Source organism: Bos indicus x Bos taurus, chromosome 5, assembly GCF_003369695.1.
Source record: "Bos indicus x Bos taurus breed Angus x Brahman F1 hybrid chromosome 5, Bos_hybrid_MaternalHap_v2.0, whole genome shotgun sequence".
NCBI classification, from domain to species: Eukaryota; Metazoa; Chordata; class Mammalia; order Artiodactyla; family Bovidae; genus Bos; species Bos indicus x Bos taurus.
This window is the reverse complement of record NC_040080.1, coordinates 10,468,597-10,485,255: the sequence shown is the minus strand read 5'-3', so window position 1 is coordinate 10,485,255 and position 16,659 is coordinate 10,468,597. Positions and strand designations below refer to the sequence as shown.

Below are 16,659 nucleotides of genomic sequence, written 5' to 3'. Positions count from 1 at the left end.
TCACATGGACACTTGTAGCGGCAAGGGACACTTTAGTTTCTGGCCAGGTGACCACGTACCCAGTGTTGCTATGGAAAAAGTGTTGTTATGGAAGAAGTTGTTATGTGTCTCCACAGTTTGTGCCTGTGTAGCCAGAGGCCACTGTTCACCTCACCTGCAGTGCCCCTGGGCATCTCCCCTATTCCACTGAGCCTCTTGAACCCAGGGCCTTGTCTCCCACCACACCCTTAACGCTGATGCTGCCATCACCATTCACAAAGGCGTTGCACACATTCACTCATCTAGTCCTCACGTCCCTCCTGTAAGAGGCATTGTTGTCCCATATTACAGGTGAGATGACTGAGGCTTAGAGAGGGCGGCCAGGTTCCCTGGAAGTGGCCGAGCTGGGATGGTTCCCAGGATCTGTTAATGAGGGAGCGGTAGTTCTAACCTGCTTCCTCCACTGGGGTCTGTCCCCAGGCCCCGACGCGCGGGTCACACTCCAGAAGTGCTTGTTTTGGGACCAAGCAGGCCAGGTCCCACCTGACGTGGCTCTGCTGGCCCCCTAGGCTCTCGGACTGCAACAAGGAGAACACGCTGCACAGCTACGGCACCCCAAAGGGCTCCCTGAAGGCAGGGGAGCAGCGGGTGGGCTCTGAGGTCATCAGCCGGGGTGGCCCCCGGAAGGCAGACGGGCAGCGGCAGTTGCTGGACTACGTGGAGCTCTCCCCGCTGACTCAGGGCTCCCCACAGCGGGCCCGCACCCCAGCCCGCACCCTCGACCGCCCAGCCAAGCAGGAGGAGCTGGAGCGGGACCTGGCCCAACGCTCCGAGGAGCGACGCAAGTGGTTCGAGGCCACGGACAGCCGGGCCACGGAGACACCGGCAGGTGAGGGTCCACGCCGGGTCCTGGGCGCCCCCCTGACCGAGGACCAGCAGAGCCGGCTCAGCGAGGAGATTGAGAAGAAGTGGCAGGAGCTGGAGAAGCTGCCCCTTCGGGAGAACAAGCGGGTGCCTCTTACTGCCCTGCTCAACCAAGGCCGCGGGGAGCGCCGGGGGGCCCCGAGCGACAGCCACGAGGCGCTGGAGAAGGAGGTAGGCGGGCACGGCTGGCCTCTGGGAGCCTCCTCACCCCACCAGCGCCCTTAACGTCCCTGCACTCATGCTGTAGCGTTAGTTCTTGCATACCTACGGTGACTGGGGAGTTCACCCCTGAGCCATGACACCAGATGCCTTGTAAACTGGACTTCTTTCCTGGACCTTGGGGATCTTTTGTTTTTGTTTGTTTTTCCCCATCTTTGTTCTGTCCTCAGCAATCCCAGAGAAGGGAAGGGGGAAGAGAAGGGAGCGACCGTTTATTGAGCACCTTCTGCATGCCAAGCCTTGTACTAGGCCCTCCTTACTTACATTGGCTCATGCAGTCCTCACCTGGTCACATGGCCGTTTCATGGTCCCATAGGGTAGACCGCCTCACTGTTTCTCTGATGGGAAACTGAGGCTCCAAGAAGTTTCCTCCCACCTGTATAATAGGTAAATATCTGTGACTGTGGTATCTTGCTCCCAACCCTGTTAAGCCTTCTTCTCTAGGCCAGCGCTCTCCTGGGTCCCTGACCTGGCCATCCAGGAAGCACCTGGAACGTCCCCCTTGCCCGTGTGTCCACACCAGGGCCACTTCATCCCGCCAGCTCCATTCCCCTTTTAAGACCCTCACTGACCTTGCCTCCCCCCATCCCCGTAGGTCCAGTCCCTTCGTGCCCAACTGGAGGCATGGCGTCTCCAAGGGGAGGCTCCTCAGGGTGCACCCAAGTCCCAGGAGGACGGCCACATACCCCCTGGCTACATCTCACAGGTAAGGCCATGGAGCTGTTGTGTTGGGGGTTGGGGATGGGTTTCTGGTTGCCGTGTTTTGAGAAAACAGCTGATATTCTGGGAGCCCTTCCTATACCAGAGTGGAACCCGGGTGAGGCCTTTGATGTGCACCATCTCACTTAATCTCCCCAGAGGGTGGACGTGAGGACTGTGCCCATTTTGCAGACAAGGCCACTGAGCTATAAGAGGGTATGTGACTTGCCTGAGGTCAACTGGCCTGCAGATGTCAGAGGTGGGATTTGAACTTGGGTCCAGCTGACTGCAGAGCCCATGCGTGAGCCCCCACGTGACCTTTTGTACTTAGACTCCCTTCCTCTGTACTGCTCTGGGGAAGAGGGGCCTGATGGAGCATGGGACCCCCAGGGGGCAGGCTCCTGGGAAAGTTAAAGTCACTCAGTTGTGTCTGACTCTTTGCAACCCTATGGACTATCCAGTCCATGGAATTCTCTAGGCCAGAATACTTTAGTGGGTAGCCATTCCCTTCTCCAGGGGATCTTCCCAACCCAGGGATCGAACCCAGGTCTTCCACATTGCAGGCGGATTCTTTACCAACTGAGCCACCAGGGAAGGCTAGGCCCCTGGGAGTCGCTCCCTAAACACTGGAAAATCCTGCCGGGCGGAGGCCCTGAGCAAGGTGGTCTACAGGACATGAGTGCCTCCAGTGGCCCTCGGGGGACGCACAGCCTGCCTAGGACAGCGACTCAACAAGGGTTGATTTTGTTCCCCTGGGGACATTTTGGCCGTGTCCAGAGACACTTTTGATTGTCATGTCCGGGACAACTAGTTCTCCAGAAAAAAATACGTGTGCGTGTACACACTGACACACTTATATATGTTTATTGTAAATTTTACTGATACAGAGCATGTTTAGTGTGCAACTTACAAATAAAAAATACGTCATGCTTCTATTGTGAATTCCATATTGCAAATTGATTTTTCTCAGAGTACTGTTGTTGATTTCTCCAAATGCTCGTATCCACAGCAAACTGACAAATGAGTGTCGTTCTAACATGAATGTTGGTTGGCATTTTTTTGTGTGTGAATGAGTATGACAGCCAGATATATGCCTAAACTTTACTTGGTCAATGTCATGAGCAACTTCTTTGCTGAACTGAAAGATACTTTACTGTTGAGACTATTTGAAAGTATTCTTTTGAGGACATTTCTTGGGATTTTGTTCTGTGTACAATGTAGCAGTCTGAGCTAGTGCACATTTTGAAGTTTAATCTGTACTGTGAGCGTTAATAGCTTTTTCTCATCATTTGGTTAAGTCTGGACAATCAACAAAACAGTAAATCAAGCTCTGATTTGTAATGTTTACCAGTTTCCATGGTGTAAATATTTCTGCTATGGCTGATGTCCCTGAACAGAGTTGGGAAACTGCACCGAGCATCATGTGGCATTTCCACCCTGCAGATACAGGACATGTAAATAACCTCAGAGCATAGCTAATAATAAAATGCAGTGACATAATTAGGAGGTAATGAATCTTGAGTATCAGCTTTGTTTTTTAACACTTACTTGGTTTTGTCTGCACTGGGTGTTAGTTGCTGCTTTCAGCCTCTTCACTGCTGTGTGCCGGCTTCTCTCTTGTTGGAACGCACAGCTTAGCTGTCCCTCAGCATGTAGGATCTTAGTTCCCCTACCAGGGACCAAACCCGTGTTCCCTGCATTGGAAGGCAGATTCCCTGGACTGCCAGGGAAGTCCCTCAGCCTTGCTTTTAATGCAACTAATTATAATTTCCGATAACAGCTATGCTAAATAGCTGCACCACAGAATTCCTAAAAATTTGACAATTGCTGTTCCCCAGATAGCACACCCTTGTCTGAAGCAAAAAAAAAAAAAAGACGGCTGGGGTCCCAGGCTCTGGGCAGGGAGGCCTTCTAGAGATTCCGAGGGAGCGTGGGGCTCTCAGGAAGTGTTCCTGGAGCTGGGGGTGGGAGCGGGGGCTGAGGCAGGAGGGCGTTGCCGCTGGGTATTCATCAAGGAGACGCCCACTGCCGAGGTGAGAAGCTGGGATCGCGACCCACACACCTCAGGAGGTTTGGGGTCTGGGACGCGACATCAGGAAGGTGGGGTTAGTATGCAGGGAGTCCTAGCACTAGGAGCTAGGACGCTGCTGAAGGAGGGGGGAGGGAAGAGGGTGGGGGTGGGGAGGGGAGCTTCAGGCTGGCCCACTGCCTCGAGGAAGGCAGAGGGGAGCTGGCCAGAAGCTGGGGCCACCGTGCAAGGCCAGGGGCCATCTGGGGCTGAGTGGTTCTGGAACATTCAGCTGAAGGGAGACCAGGGCTGAGGGGAGTTGGGGGTGTATTGTGGAGGGTGAGCCTGGGGATCACCTGATGTGGGGAAGGGGAAAGGGAGGGCCCAGTTATTGTTAGGGCTCCCTCGAGGCCAGAGGAAGGTGGGGCATCTCTAGATAGAGGGGCCAGCACCACCACCTGAGGCCTCCAGGCACCTCAGAGATGCCCCCTACCCACCCCAGAGGGCTTCAGACTGAGCTTGGTGGACCCCTTGGACACCCCAGAGGCTGCCTTTTTTGGGTGGGTCCATCCACAGTTGTTGGCCCTGGAGCAGCACTGTCTTTGACTATTAGAACCTGCATTAATTTCCCTTGCAGGAAGGTTTCTGTCACTAAAACAAAGCTGGAAAAGCACTGCTCTGACTTCTCAGGGTACAGATGGGGAAACGGAGACCCAGAGAGGAGGCGAGTCCTCCAAGCTGGCAGCAGACTTGTGTCTGCAGTCCTGGCTTCCTGGTCCCCAGGCGCCCGCTGGGCTCCCCAAGGCTGTCAGTGTTTCATCCTGTTAGATTGGGATGGGCAGGGGTAGCAGGTGGAATGGGGGGTGAGAAGGGCATAATGGGGAAACAGCCCAAGACGGGGTAGGGGAGGGTACCCAAAAAGAGGAGCTGAACCGTCTGTGTCCCCTCAGGCCCCAGGGGAGGCAGCTGGAGAGTCAGTGGACCCTAGTGAGGTGACAGCAGGGCAGGGATTCCCAAGCCTGATATCTCAGGCCAAGGGGGTGCCCCCCTTCCAGCTTGTGGGGTTTGCTACTGCAGGACAGCAGCCAGGGGGCCTGGGGCTTCAGTGCCTACTGCAGTAGCGGCCACGGGCACTTTACCTACTTTGATCCACATCAGTGGTGGCAGCCATCACACTTGGGCCCTCAGAAAGGCAGGTCAGAGGGAGCAGCGCCTGGCCTTCTAGGAGCCCCTCCTCATGGGCTAGTGCCCACCTCCTGACAGCAGCCTCTGGACGCCGTATTGACTGCCAGGTCTGCCGGCCTGATGGGGCTCTTTAAGAACAGCAATCCCATCTCCTTTAGGCTCCTGTCTCTACAGGTGGGTGATCTCTACAGTGAACGCTGACTTAGCTCAGGGAGCCTTGAGAGTTGGTCTTATGGGGTCTGTATTACAGATGAGGAGATTGAGGCTGAAAGAGGGGAACAGGCTTGTTCGGGTTCACTCCGTGGTACAGCCAGGACTAGGACCCAGTCTGTGGAACTCCCAGGGCCATGTTCCATTGCCCCACCTGAGGGGACACACAGAGGCTCAGTGAGACAGGTGTCCCCTACCCACAGCTCGGAACACCTGGATCCTGGAGACCTGGCCCTTGTCCTTCCCCAGACTGGCCCATGCAGCCCCCCAGATGTGGCTGCTGGTGTGGTGGGGGTCATCCTCCGTCCCCAGCCGTGAGGTGCCCTGTGCCTTGGGGGAGGACTCAGCCTCTTATCTGCATCGGGTCTCTTATCTGTGCCTCCTGTTTCTCCCTTGGCTCTTCCCCTTCCCTTTTGAATGATCTTAAACATATATTAATCATGTAAGAAATTTGCTTACATTTTCAAAAATAATTTCAAACAAATCAAAATGTTAAAAACAAATGTGTGAACTCTCCTCCCCCTACCTGCTTCCAGCCCCAGGGGTTACCTTGGTTACCTTCTAAGCATATCTGTATAGTTTTCTGTTGCAGCTGTGATGAATTGCCAGAAACATAAGTAACACAATTAATCATCTCACAGTTCTGTAGAGTAGAAGTCTAACGTGGGTCTCCCCAGGCTATTAATAAAATCCAGGCATCCATGGGATCTCGTTCCTTTCCATAGGCTCTGGGGAGGCTCCATCTCCTCACCTTTTCTAGTGTCCAGCAGTCGCCTGCATTCCTTGGCTCATGGTCCCTTCCATCATCTTCAGAACTTGTGCAGGAGAGTCCGGTCCTTCTCTCTTCCCACTGGGCTCCTGCCTTAGTCCCCTCTCCCTCTCCCTGCTCTCCTGCCTCCTCTTCCACATCCAAGGACCCTGTGATTACTTTCGGCCCAGAGGATAATCTAGGATAATCTCCCTATTTTAAGGTCAGCTGATTAGCAATCACTAGTCTCCTGGGCCGTGTAAGGTAACACATTCGCTGGTTCTCGGAGTAGGGCGTGGACATCTTCGGAGGGTCATCCACTCTACTTTCCAGGGTAGCCTTCTATACCTTTTTCTGTGGCCTTATGCACAGGTACTCAGACCTACAGCTCTTAAGTGTTTTTGGTCCGTGAATGGGGTCACACCACGTGTATCATCAGAAACCAGCTTTCATGACCTAACTTTCGAGACACCTTTCCACAGCAGTCTGCGTGGGCAGCTCTGTCTTTTAACAGCTGCCCAGATCCTTTGTAAAGTGCAATCCCATAACTTATTTAAGGGCTTTCCTGTTAGGTACTTACCTTGTTTCCATTTTTCACCTGTTACCAACCTGGCCGCAGGCGATACCCTTGTCTAAGAGTCTTTGTACATGCGTGACTTTCTGTGGGGTCATTCCTAGGAGTGGACCTGCCAGGTTAAAGGGTCATTAAAATTTGATGACACCACCAAACTGCCCTTCACACACCCGGTTGCAGCTGACTCTCCCAGCAGTGGGTATTATCAGTCATTTAAAAACTTGCCGGTCTTGTCTGCACAGCCCCATTTTGTGCTAAGTCATCAATTTCAGTTTGCTTACTCAGCATCTGCCACAAGTCAGGCCTGGCCTAGACCCCAGGGACTCTGAACTGTATCAGATCTTCTTTGTTTGGTGGGTGTGGGGGGTGGGGATTTATAATCTGGCAGAAGCAGAGCCTTTAAAAACAGGGGAGAGGCTGACCAGAGTCAGAGCTCGGAGGATATTTAAGCCAGGCTGCAGGCCAAGTGGATTACCCGGGAAGAGAAAGTTGTAAAAGAAAGTTCCAGGCAGTGGGAATAACATGAGCTAAAGCTCAGAGGTGTGAACATGCCATGAGCTGTTTTGTTTTTTTTCTTTTTTAAGTAACTATGATGTTCCTTGGTTGGGGAGGACTTAGGTTGAGACCATCAGGGTTGGCAGACACTGGAGCAGGGATTTGCTCTGCAGGATGGGAAGCCCAGAAGGGTTTGAAGCAGAATGACAGGCTGGGGGTTGTGGGTGGCGGGGAGCAGGGGCAGATACAGGCTGATGATGCCAGGGTCTTGAGGGAGAGGTGGTGAAGCCTGGACCAGGGCAGGCCTGCCCCCGAGGCTTCTTGCCTCAGGCTGGGAAAGGGGCACTACCTGGGCCATGGGGGCAGCCCCGTGATGTCCTGGCCTCCCACCTGCAGGAGGCATGCGAGCGCAGCCTGGCAGAGATGGAGTCTTCGCACCAGCAGGTGATGCAGGAGCTACAGCGGCACCACGAACGGGAGCTGCAGCGGCTGCAGCAGGAGAAGGAATGGCTCCTGGCTGAGGAGACAGCGGCCACAGCCTCGGGTGAGGACCCTGGGCAGGAACGGCACAGCAGGGCCCGGCCCCATGAGCCTCCAGGCTGTGGCTCCTCTTGACTGGAGGTCTTTAAATAAGAGATGAAGGTCTGGTGCCAAACTTGGGGTGAGGGGTCAGGAGCCCCTAGATATGGCCTCTAACCCTACTTGCAAAGGGGAAACCAAGGCAATAATTGATTTCTCCCTACACACAGACCATGGGTTAGGGTTAGAGTCTTCTCCTCAGGGGCCTGTGGCTACTGGGAGGCCCACGTCAAGCCACATACACACACACACTGAGCTGCAGTGTGTGTTTGTTTTCCACAGCCAAAAATCCGTGCCATGTGCTGGGGAGAGACTGGTCAGCCGCAGACCCTGCTCTTCTATGAGCGCCGTCTCACTGGGCCAGTGGGCTGGGGCCAGTAGGCTGGACCCAGGGGAGAGCAAGGCAAGGTGTCGTCGGCATTTAACCAAACCCTGTTACACACACGAGCAACCTTAGTCCTTGCAGTGCCCCAGGGAGTGAACCCATTTCACACATGAGGAAGCTGGGGCTCAGAAGTTAGCAACTTATCCCAGATGACATAGCTTGGAGGTATCAGAAGATGGAGCTGGAGCACAGAGCACTCTGACTACAAAGCCATGCTCTAAACCCTTCCCTCTGCTCTTCCAAGTCAGGAACAGGTATACCCAAGATTCTGGCCAGCTTTCCCTCTCTGTCCCCTGCAGACCTGCTGTGTGTGTCTGGCACATCCTAGACACTTCCATGGGGTTTGCAGAATAATAGAAATGATGAAAGAGGTCATGTGATTTGGAACTTGCCACCTGCCAGTGTTCAAGAACTCAAACTGAGGGCCCCTCGTCCCAAACCCTGGGGTCAGTGTGTTTTGCATTTTAGGAAGATAACCCAGGATATCCTCCCCCAGCAGGGTCTGGGTTTCACCTTGAAATCTAGCACTAAGATTTTGCAGTGAAATTTCTGTGTTGCTCTTAAGTGGGATAATAATGACCAGAAATAGCCTTGAATCTGTTCAGGTTGGGGATTGCACCAAAAGAATTATGAAACACTTGCAGTGTTCAGAGCTTTTGGATTTTGGAATTATGGATAAGACTATGAATGAGGACTTGTTTAATCCTCACAACAGCACTGTGTGAGTGTGGAAAGAGACTCAGTCCTTGGGGGCTTGCAGACTGAAAATAAACCAGTGGGGGCCAGTGTCTGAGTACTGCCTCTGTGCCAGGCATTGTTCTATTCTGCATGCTCTACGCACATCTCCCAGTAACCCATGAGGAAAGGCGTTTTTTGTTAACCTTGTTTTATAGATAAGGATTCAAGGCACAGAGGGGTTAGGTCCCTTGCACAAAATCACACAAATTTGTACCGGCCACAGAGCCAGTGTTCTAGACTATTTGGCTGGGCCAGGCAGATGGACCTTGTTAAAGAACCTTCCAGGCTCTGCAGGGAGGACTGTGTGTAGTCCTATCCAGAAATCATGAATAACAAGAGGTACTGGTGGTCAGACACTGAAGTGTCTCCCCAGCAGAGTCCTTCAGACAGGTTCTGTCATCCTCCTGTGGTAGACAGGCTCAGAGAGGTTGAGCAGCTTACCCAGAGCCACTCAGTCCATGACACAGCCCAGCCCAGCACTCTTTGCTTATCACTCTCTGCTCCTGTCTCCACGCGGAGTCCTAGAGGAAGTGGAACTTGTTGCTCCTGACCCCTCCCCAATCTCCCTTCTACCTCTCTGCCCTGCTTCCAGCCATTGAAGCCATGAAGAAAGCCTACCAGGAGGAGCTGAGCCGGGAGCTGAATAAGACACGGACTCTCCAGCAAGGTCCAGATGGCCTCCGGAAGCAGCACCAGTAAGAGGGTGATGGGGCCCTGCAGCCTGGGGGCAGGGCCTCCCTCTGAGCCAGGGGGCCCAGCTGTCCACTCTGCTGGTTATGAGTGAGGGACCTGTGCTGAGACCCCTGGGCAGGGGACCATGTTAGTTTGCCCCCAGCAGAAATTCCTGTTCCAGTCATGTGGCGTAGGGAACAGAAGCGGTAGGACCCCCCACACCAGTGCACACAACTGTTCTCAGGCCCCTTCTTGTCTATCCAGTCTCAGTCTCCACTCTCTCTTCCCCTCTTTAGTGTCCCCTAGAGCTTGGCTTAGGGTCTTCCCTAGTGGCTCAGATAGTAAAGAATCTGCTTGCAATGCTGGAGACCCGTGTTCAGTTCTTGGGTCAGGGAGATCCCCTGGGGGAGGGCATGGCAGCCCATTCCAGTATTCTTGCCTGGAGAATCCCATGGACAGAGGAGCCCTGCAGGCTACAGTCTATGGGGTCGCCAGGAGTCGCACACGACTGAGTGACTAATGCACACACACAGAGTGGGGCTACAATAGAAGCCGGTAGGTGTCCTTCCCTGTCAGAGCACAGCTCTGGAATGCTGGGGCTATAGAGGCGTTAAGAGATGGGCTTCTCCAACCCACCCCCCTCACAGAGGAGGCATCTACAACCCGGAGAGGCTGACACACCAGTTCACAGCCCCACAGTGGGCTGAAGGCAAAACTAGGGCAAGAATCAGAAGTCCTGAGTGGCTTCAAGTCTGCATGACCTGACCCGGCTTGGCCAAGGGCCGGAGAACCCGGGCCATCCTCCCTGACTCTACCCTGGCAGGTCAGACGTGGAGGCGCTGAAGCGGGAGCTGCAGGTGCTATCAGAGCAGTACTCGCAGAAGTGCCTGGAGATTGGGGCCCTGACGCGGCAGGCCGAGGAGCGTGAGCACACGCTGCGGCGCTGCCAACAGGAGGGCCAGGAGCTGCTGCGCCACAACCAGGTGGGCCTTGGCCCCCGGGGGTGGGGGTGGGGCGTGGGCATCCTGGCCCCCCCACACTGACCATCCCCCACCCCTCCCAGGAGCTGCACACCCGCCTGTCCGAGGAGATTGACCGGCTGCGCAGTTTCATCGCCTCTCAGGGGACGGGCAACGGCTGTGGTCGCAGCAGTGAGCGGAGCTCCTGTGAGCTGGAGGTGTGCCCACATCCCCCCACCCTGTGCCAGGCCTCCTAGCTGGGGCGTGGGGCCTGGGCCTGGGGAGGGTACCCGGACAGGCTGGGTCTGTCCTGGGGAGAGGACAGGGCAGCTCGGAAGGAGGCCTGCTGTGCACCCAGCACTCCTGGGTCAGCTGGGTGAAAGCTCTCCACCTGAGTCCTATCACCTACCTGCTGTGTGACCGTGGCAAGTCACCTCACCTTTCTTAGTCCTAGTGGCTCATTTGTAAAATGGAGCTAGCCCCTCCCTTACTGAGAGAAGCCAGAATGAGAAAATGTATATGTGATCCCAGGATCACCCTTGTCTTTGGTTGTATTTAACAAAAATTTGTACACAGCTTTACTCTCTGCCTGGCATTTCTATAAGCCCTTGTATCTGCTAAATCATTGAAGCTTCTAGCAGTTTTATGAAAAAGATGTTGTTGCTCTCCCCATTTTACAGTTGAGGAAACTGAGACACAGGAAGGTCAAGTACCTTGCCCAGGGTCACATGGCTTGTCAGTGTGGGAGCTGGGATTTGAACCAGGCAGCCTGGCTCCAAAGCCTTAAGCTTTTAAGTCTCCCTCACCCTGCTGAACCTGTCTCCTTCTCGGTCAGGTCAAAATAGCAGTACCTGCTCATCAAGGTTTGGGGAGGTGTTAATGAGGAAGCCCAGCCCTCTCTAGCTCACAGTAGGGCCATACTGTGGCTTCTTTCCATGATCTTTGCCCTCAAGTTGAGGGCCTGGTGCTGTGTTGTGACCACAGCAGGGGTGACCATAAGATATCCACTCACATGGTACAGATGGGCTGAGAGAGCAAGGAGAAATCAGAGAGGGCTTCCTGGACGAGTCTTCCCCCAGGGACCCTGGTGCAGGTTAGGACCTGCCTTCTAGGGGCCCAAAGCAGAGAGAAGTCAGGCTTTGGGGTGTGGTGGGCCAGGGTAGCTCTGGACTCTGGCCCCAGATCAGCCTGGAACCTGTGACCTCAGGTGCTGCTGCGAGTGAAGGAGAACGAGCTGCAGTATCTAAAGAAGGAGGTGCAGTGCCTCCGAGATGAGCTCCAGATGATGCAGAAGGTGAGTCCTGGCCAGCTGAGGTGCCAGAGGGGTGGGGAGCCCCTGGATCCAGCTGTGCCCTCATCCTGTGATCACCTGTTCTGTGTCGGCCACTCCTGGCCTCATCAGGCCCTCCCTGTGCCTCCCCCATGTAGGGGTCAGTATTCCCATTTACAGACAAAGAAACTGAGGCTAAGAAAGGGTAAGTGATTTGCTCCAGGCCACCGTTGTTTTTATTGGGTTGGCCCAAAAGTTCTTTTGGGTTTTCCCATAACATCTTATGGAAGGGACCTGAATGAACTTTTTGGCCAACCCAGTATTTAATCAGAAAATATTTATTGAATACCTACTATGTGCTCAGCACTATACTGGGTACTGGGTGACTTGCTGTGGACCAGACCAAAATCCCTGTCCTTGTGGAGTATGCATTCCAGTGTGGAGTATGCGTTCCCAGAAACCTGTTTCTGGGAGCTGGGGGACTGAGATTTGGGGCCCAATCTGACCCACCCTTGGTGCCGTGTCCATGTGTCTTTGACAACTCTCTGTGTGTTGGTGGTTCTGGGAGACTCCTGGAAGGGGCCCAAACCCTGGGCCGGGCTGACCTGCCCTCCCAGCCACTCACTTGCGTGTGTGGCCTCGGACAGAAGCTTCACCACCCTGAGCCTCGGCTCTCATCTTAAATGGGATGAAAATGATGCTGAAACCTGTGTCACTGGGTGGAGCAGGGGAACCTTCTGGGGAGGCCACCTAGAGGGAGAAAACCAACCGGGGGCCTTGGAGGGGCCTGGCTGTTTGTGCCGGCAGGTGGGCAGGGCCAGGAGGGAGGGCTCCCTGCCCTCACAATGCCTCCCCGGCCCTCAGGACAAGCGCTTCACCTCGGGAAAGTACCAGGACGTGTACGTGGAGCTGAACCACATCAAGACGCGGTCGGAGCGGGAGATTGAGCAGCTGAAAGAGCACCTGCGCCTCGCCATGGCTGCCCTGCAGGAGAAGGAGGCTGTGCGCAACAGCCTGGCCGAGTAGAGGTGGGCCCCACGGGGTGGGCACTGCGGGGCGCGCAGGGGGAGGCCGTCACAGGCGCCAGGCTGGAGGTGTGACCTCAAGGCTCGTCTGCACCTGAAAGCCTGCGCTGCCCCCTGAGCCAGGGCACTTCCTCCTCCCAGCCTCCATTTCCCTATCTGGATGGGGGGACAGTGACGCTGGCAACTCGGGGCCATCCCGGGGATCCATCCGACTCTCCCAGAGGCTGCTCTGTGAGCTGGAGCGCGTTTCCTTCAGAGGTGGGCCAGCCAGTTCAAGTCTGTGATTATCGGCCCTGTCCCCGCCATGTGACAGTGGAAGCTTCTTAACACAGAGCCACAGCTGCAGCCCTGCACCGTCCACGCCCCTCCTCAGGGCTGGCAGTGCCCTAACTGATCAGCCTGGCTTGGGTGGCAGATCCGGTGTGGGTGTGCCTACCTCCTCATCAGACCCAGCAGCACAGCTCGCTGGTGTGTCTGCTAATCGCCCACAGGTTCCTTCCTCTGAGCTTCACACCCCAGACATCACTGGAGGCCATGTTCTGTCCCACTCAGTTTCACAGTCGTCCCTGACTTAGCAGGGTCTGAGACTTTTTTTTTTTGGTTGCACTGGGTCTTAGTTATAGCATGTTGGATCTAGTTCCCTGACCAGGGATTGAACCCAGGCTCCCTCCATTGGGAGCACAGACTCTTAGCCACTGGACCACCTGGGAAATCCCTCTGAGCTATTTTTATGATGCTTTTCCTCCTGCCCTGTCTACCTGGAGCTTCCTCTTTGTAACACGTCCTTGGGGACTTCCTAAGGCACTCGGGAGAGGCCACCCTGTGGGCCAGGCATGGGGAGAAGCCCAGAGGAGCAGGTCTGGCCCAGCCTTTGGGGTTGAGAGGCTTTAGAAGGGCCTGCTGGTCACATTTCCCTGGCCTTAGCCAGATCCCCTTGCTCTGTTTATTGAATTGAAATGTAGTTGATTTACAGTGTTACAGTTTGCAATGTTACTATAGTTTCTGGTGTATAGCAGAGTGATGCAGTTATATATACTGGGTTGGCCAAAAAGTTTGCATTTTTCTGTAAGGTGTTATGGAACAAACTTTTTGGCCAACCCAATAGAAATACAGATATGTTCTTTCTCAGAATTTTTTTGTTATATTTTATTATAAGATATTGAATATAGTTTCCTGTGCTATACAGTAGGACTTTATTATTTATCTATTTTATATATGGTAGTTTATATCTGCTAATCCCAAACTCCTAATTTATTCCTCCCCCACCCCTACTTCCCACTTTGGTAACCATAAGTTTGTTTTCTGTGTCTGTGAGTCTGTCTCTGTTTTGTAAATTCCACATACAAGTGATATCATATGGTATTTGTCTTTCTCTATCTGACTTATTCCACTTAGTATGATAAACTCTAGGCACATCCATGTTGCTGCAAATGGCATTATTTTATTCTTTTTTATGGCTGAGTAATATTCCATTGTATTAATATATGTATACTTTATCCATTCATCTGTCGATGGACACTTAGGTTGCCTCCATGTCTTGGCTATTGTAAATAGTGCTGCTGAGAACTTTGGGGTACATGTTTTTTTTCTAATTAGCAGACTCCCCCAATCTTGTCTTCTAGGTCCTCGTGGTCCAGCCCACTGCAGACCCCCCAGTCCAAGGGGACCAATCGCCTTCCTTCTCTGCTGGACGGACGTCAGAAGCCAAGCTTTCTTCCCACCCTCTGTGGGCTCACACCCACGTGCACTCACACCCACCACACACATGCACACACACACATACACACACATAGCAACACACACACATACACATGTACACTTTCTGCGTATCTGAGCGCGCCCCTAGCACTGGGTCTTACCTTGCACCTTCTTCAGGATTTTATATGTGAAGAGATTTTTATATAGATTTTTTTTTTCCTTTTTTTCCCCCAAAAACACTTTATACGTTTTAAAAAGCAATTCCTGGTGGCACATGCCTCCAGCACCAGCCCCCACTCTGTCCCCAGCCACCTGCTTGGGCTTCTGGGCCTGTCTCCCCATCTGGGGTCTAGCGGAGGCCTGGCAGTAGCTGTGGCAGGGTGGACTCGGTGGGAGAGGCAGGGAGCCGGCCACCCTCTTCCTACCCTACCTCCCACTAACTACTTCCTGCCCTGGGGGGGACCCACTCCCTGGGACTCTGGACAGAGGGACAGATGGACAGAGGGAGCCGGCAGCTGTCCCCACAGCCCTGCCCCCTCCTGTGAGGGGGTGCTGGGCATGGATCTGTGGGAGCCGCCCCGTGCAGGCATTTCTCTCCTGCTCCATGAGCCTTCTTAACTTAATAAAATGTTCTGGCAGCTCTGGTGTCCTGGATGGCCTACACAGGGTGGGTGGCAGAGGTTGGGGGTTCTTTTTTTTTTAATTAGAGGATAAGTACTTTACAATATTGTGATGGTTTCTGCCATATATCATCATGAATCAGCCATAGGTACATGGGGGTATATAGGTATATCTATCCTATATATGTAGTCCGCCAGACTCCTCCATCCATGGGATTCTGTAGGCAAGAATACTGGAGTGGGTTGCCATGCCCTCCTCCGGGGGATCTTCTTGATCCAGGTATTGAACCCTTGTCTCTTACATCTCCTGCATTGGCAGGCAGGTTCTTTACTACTAGCACTACCTTGGAAGCCCACGTAGGTATATAGAGAGAGAGAGAGAGAGAAAGGCATCCCATATGTCCCCTCCCTCTTGAACCCCCCTCCCACCTTCCTCCCCATCCCACCCCTCTAGGTTGTCCCAGAGCACCAGCTTTGGGTTCCCTGCATCATACAGAAGACTGTCTCTATGGTCAGGGTTTCTTAAAGTGGCTTCACCACCCATACCCTCCAGCACTCCACCCTTCCTAAAGGAGTAGCATGTGGGCTTCTGAGGGTGGGGTTGAGAATCTGGTTTCTCCACCAGGCTTTGCAGCTCCACGTGGGGTTTGCAGGCCAGCAGGAGCAGCTGTGGTACCTGGGAGCTTGTGAGAAACCCCAAGTCCAGGCTCCGCCCTGACCTCCTGAGTCAGAATCTGCACTTTAACATGCGCCCCACGCCCCGCCCAGGGATCAGGGGCATCTCATTTTGAGAAGCCCTGAGTGGGCACTGGGCCAGCCTTGGAGGAAGGACTGGGACCTGAGGCTTTGCCCATGACTGACCTTGGTCAAGCCATGCCCCTCTCTAAGAGCCTTAATTTGCTTCTCCATCAAATGAGTATTTTTCAATCCCAGTCCCATGTTGACGCTGTGCCCAGAGGTTTTGTCCAGCCTGGCAGGCTTAGGGGCGGGGAAGTAGAAGCAGTCACCCCAGGCCACCACGCTGGGGGCCTCATCTCTGTTGGCTGTTGTGTTGATCGTGGATGGCCCCACCTGGGGCTGGGAAGAGGCCCCCTTTCTGAGATGCCATCAGTCCAGCCTGGCTGTCCAATTTGCAGGGCTGTGGCGAAGGTGATGAAGACAAGGCAGCCTCACCCCCTGCGGCTATTCCCATCAACCCTTGGGGGACCTCTGTGCTGAGCACTGGGTGTGTAGAGTTGAACAAGAACTGGCCCTGCCCCCGACTGAGGCCACAAAAACAGGTCACATAGGGTTGGGTTCTAGAAGGCTGTGGGAACCCAGGGGAGGCCCCCAGCCCACAGGTGGAAGAGGATTTTGGGGGTGGTTTTGGAATATGACTTTTCTAGATGGAAAAATGGGTCCATGGAGTCACAAGAGTCAGACTCGACTGAGGGACTGAAAAACAACAAGATGAAAAAATCAGGAAGGTTTTCCAATTCCAAGGGGAAAGCATGAGCAAATGCCCTGTGAACCTCCCTAGTGTGTTCAGGGAACCCATGGGGGAGCAAGCTTGTGGGGTGTGGGGGAAATGTGCCCCATTCCCTTGTAGTGATGGGCTTAGGAATGGGCATGGGATATAGTTCCAGCCAATGAGATGGCCCAGGAAAGTCTTGACTGGGGTGGAGGGATGGAG

General features: G+C 54.0%; 1 protein-coding gene across 4 annotated transcripts in view; it reads left to right on the top strand.

Annotated features, from left to right (window-relative positions):
* The window catches only part of TRIOBP (TRIO and F-actin binding protein), a 59,101-nt gene extending 44,094 nt beyond the window's left edge, over positions 1 to 15,007 (top strand). For 3 of the 4 annotated variants that reach the window (XM_027540840.1, XM_027540839.1, XM_027540842.1), the window contains 9 exons: positions 549 to 1,074; positions 1,718 to 1,828; positions 7,438 to 7,585; positions 9,336 to 9,438; positions 10,239 to 10,398; positions 10,479 to 10,592; positions 11,582 to 11,668; positions 12,509 to 12,672; positions 14,292 to 15,007. In XM_027540840.1, the coding sequence (XP_027396641.1) occupies positions 549 to 1,074; positions 1,718 to 1,828; positions 7,438 to 7,585; positions 9,336 to 9,438; positions 10,239 to 10,398; positions 10,479 to 10,592; positions 11,582 to 11,668; positions 12,509 to 12,670 (1,411 nt within the window). In that variant the 3' untranslated portion in view covers positions 12,671 to 12,672; positions 14,292 to 15,007. Of the gene's footprint in view, positions 1 to 548; positions 1,075 to 1,717; positions 1,829 to 2,384; positions 3,337 to 7,437; positions 7,586 to 9,335; positions 9,439 to 10,238; positions 10,399 to 10,478; positions 10,593 to 11,581; positions 11,669 to 12,508; positions 12,673 to 14,291 lie in introns of those variants that run through there. The other variant, XM_027540841.1, reaches the window with a different exon arrangement.
* The last annotated feature ends 1,652 nt before the right edge of the window (positions 15,008 to 16,659 follow it).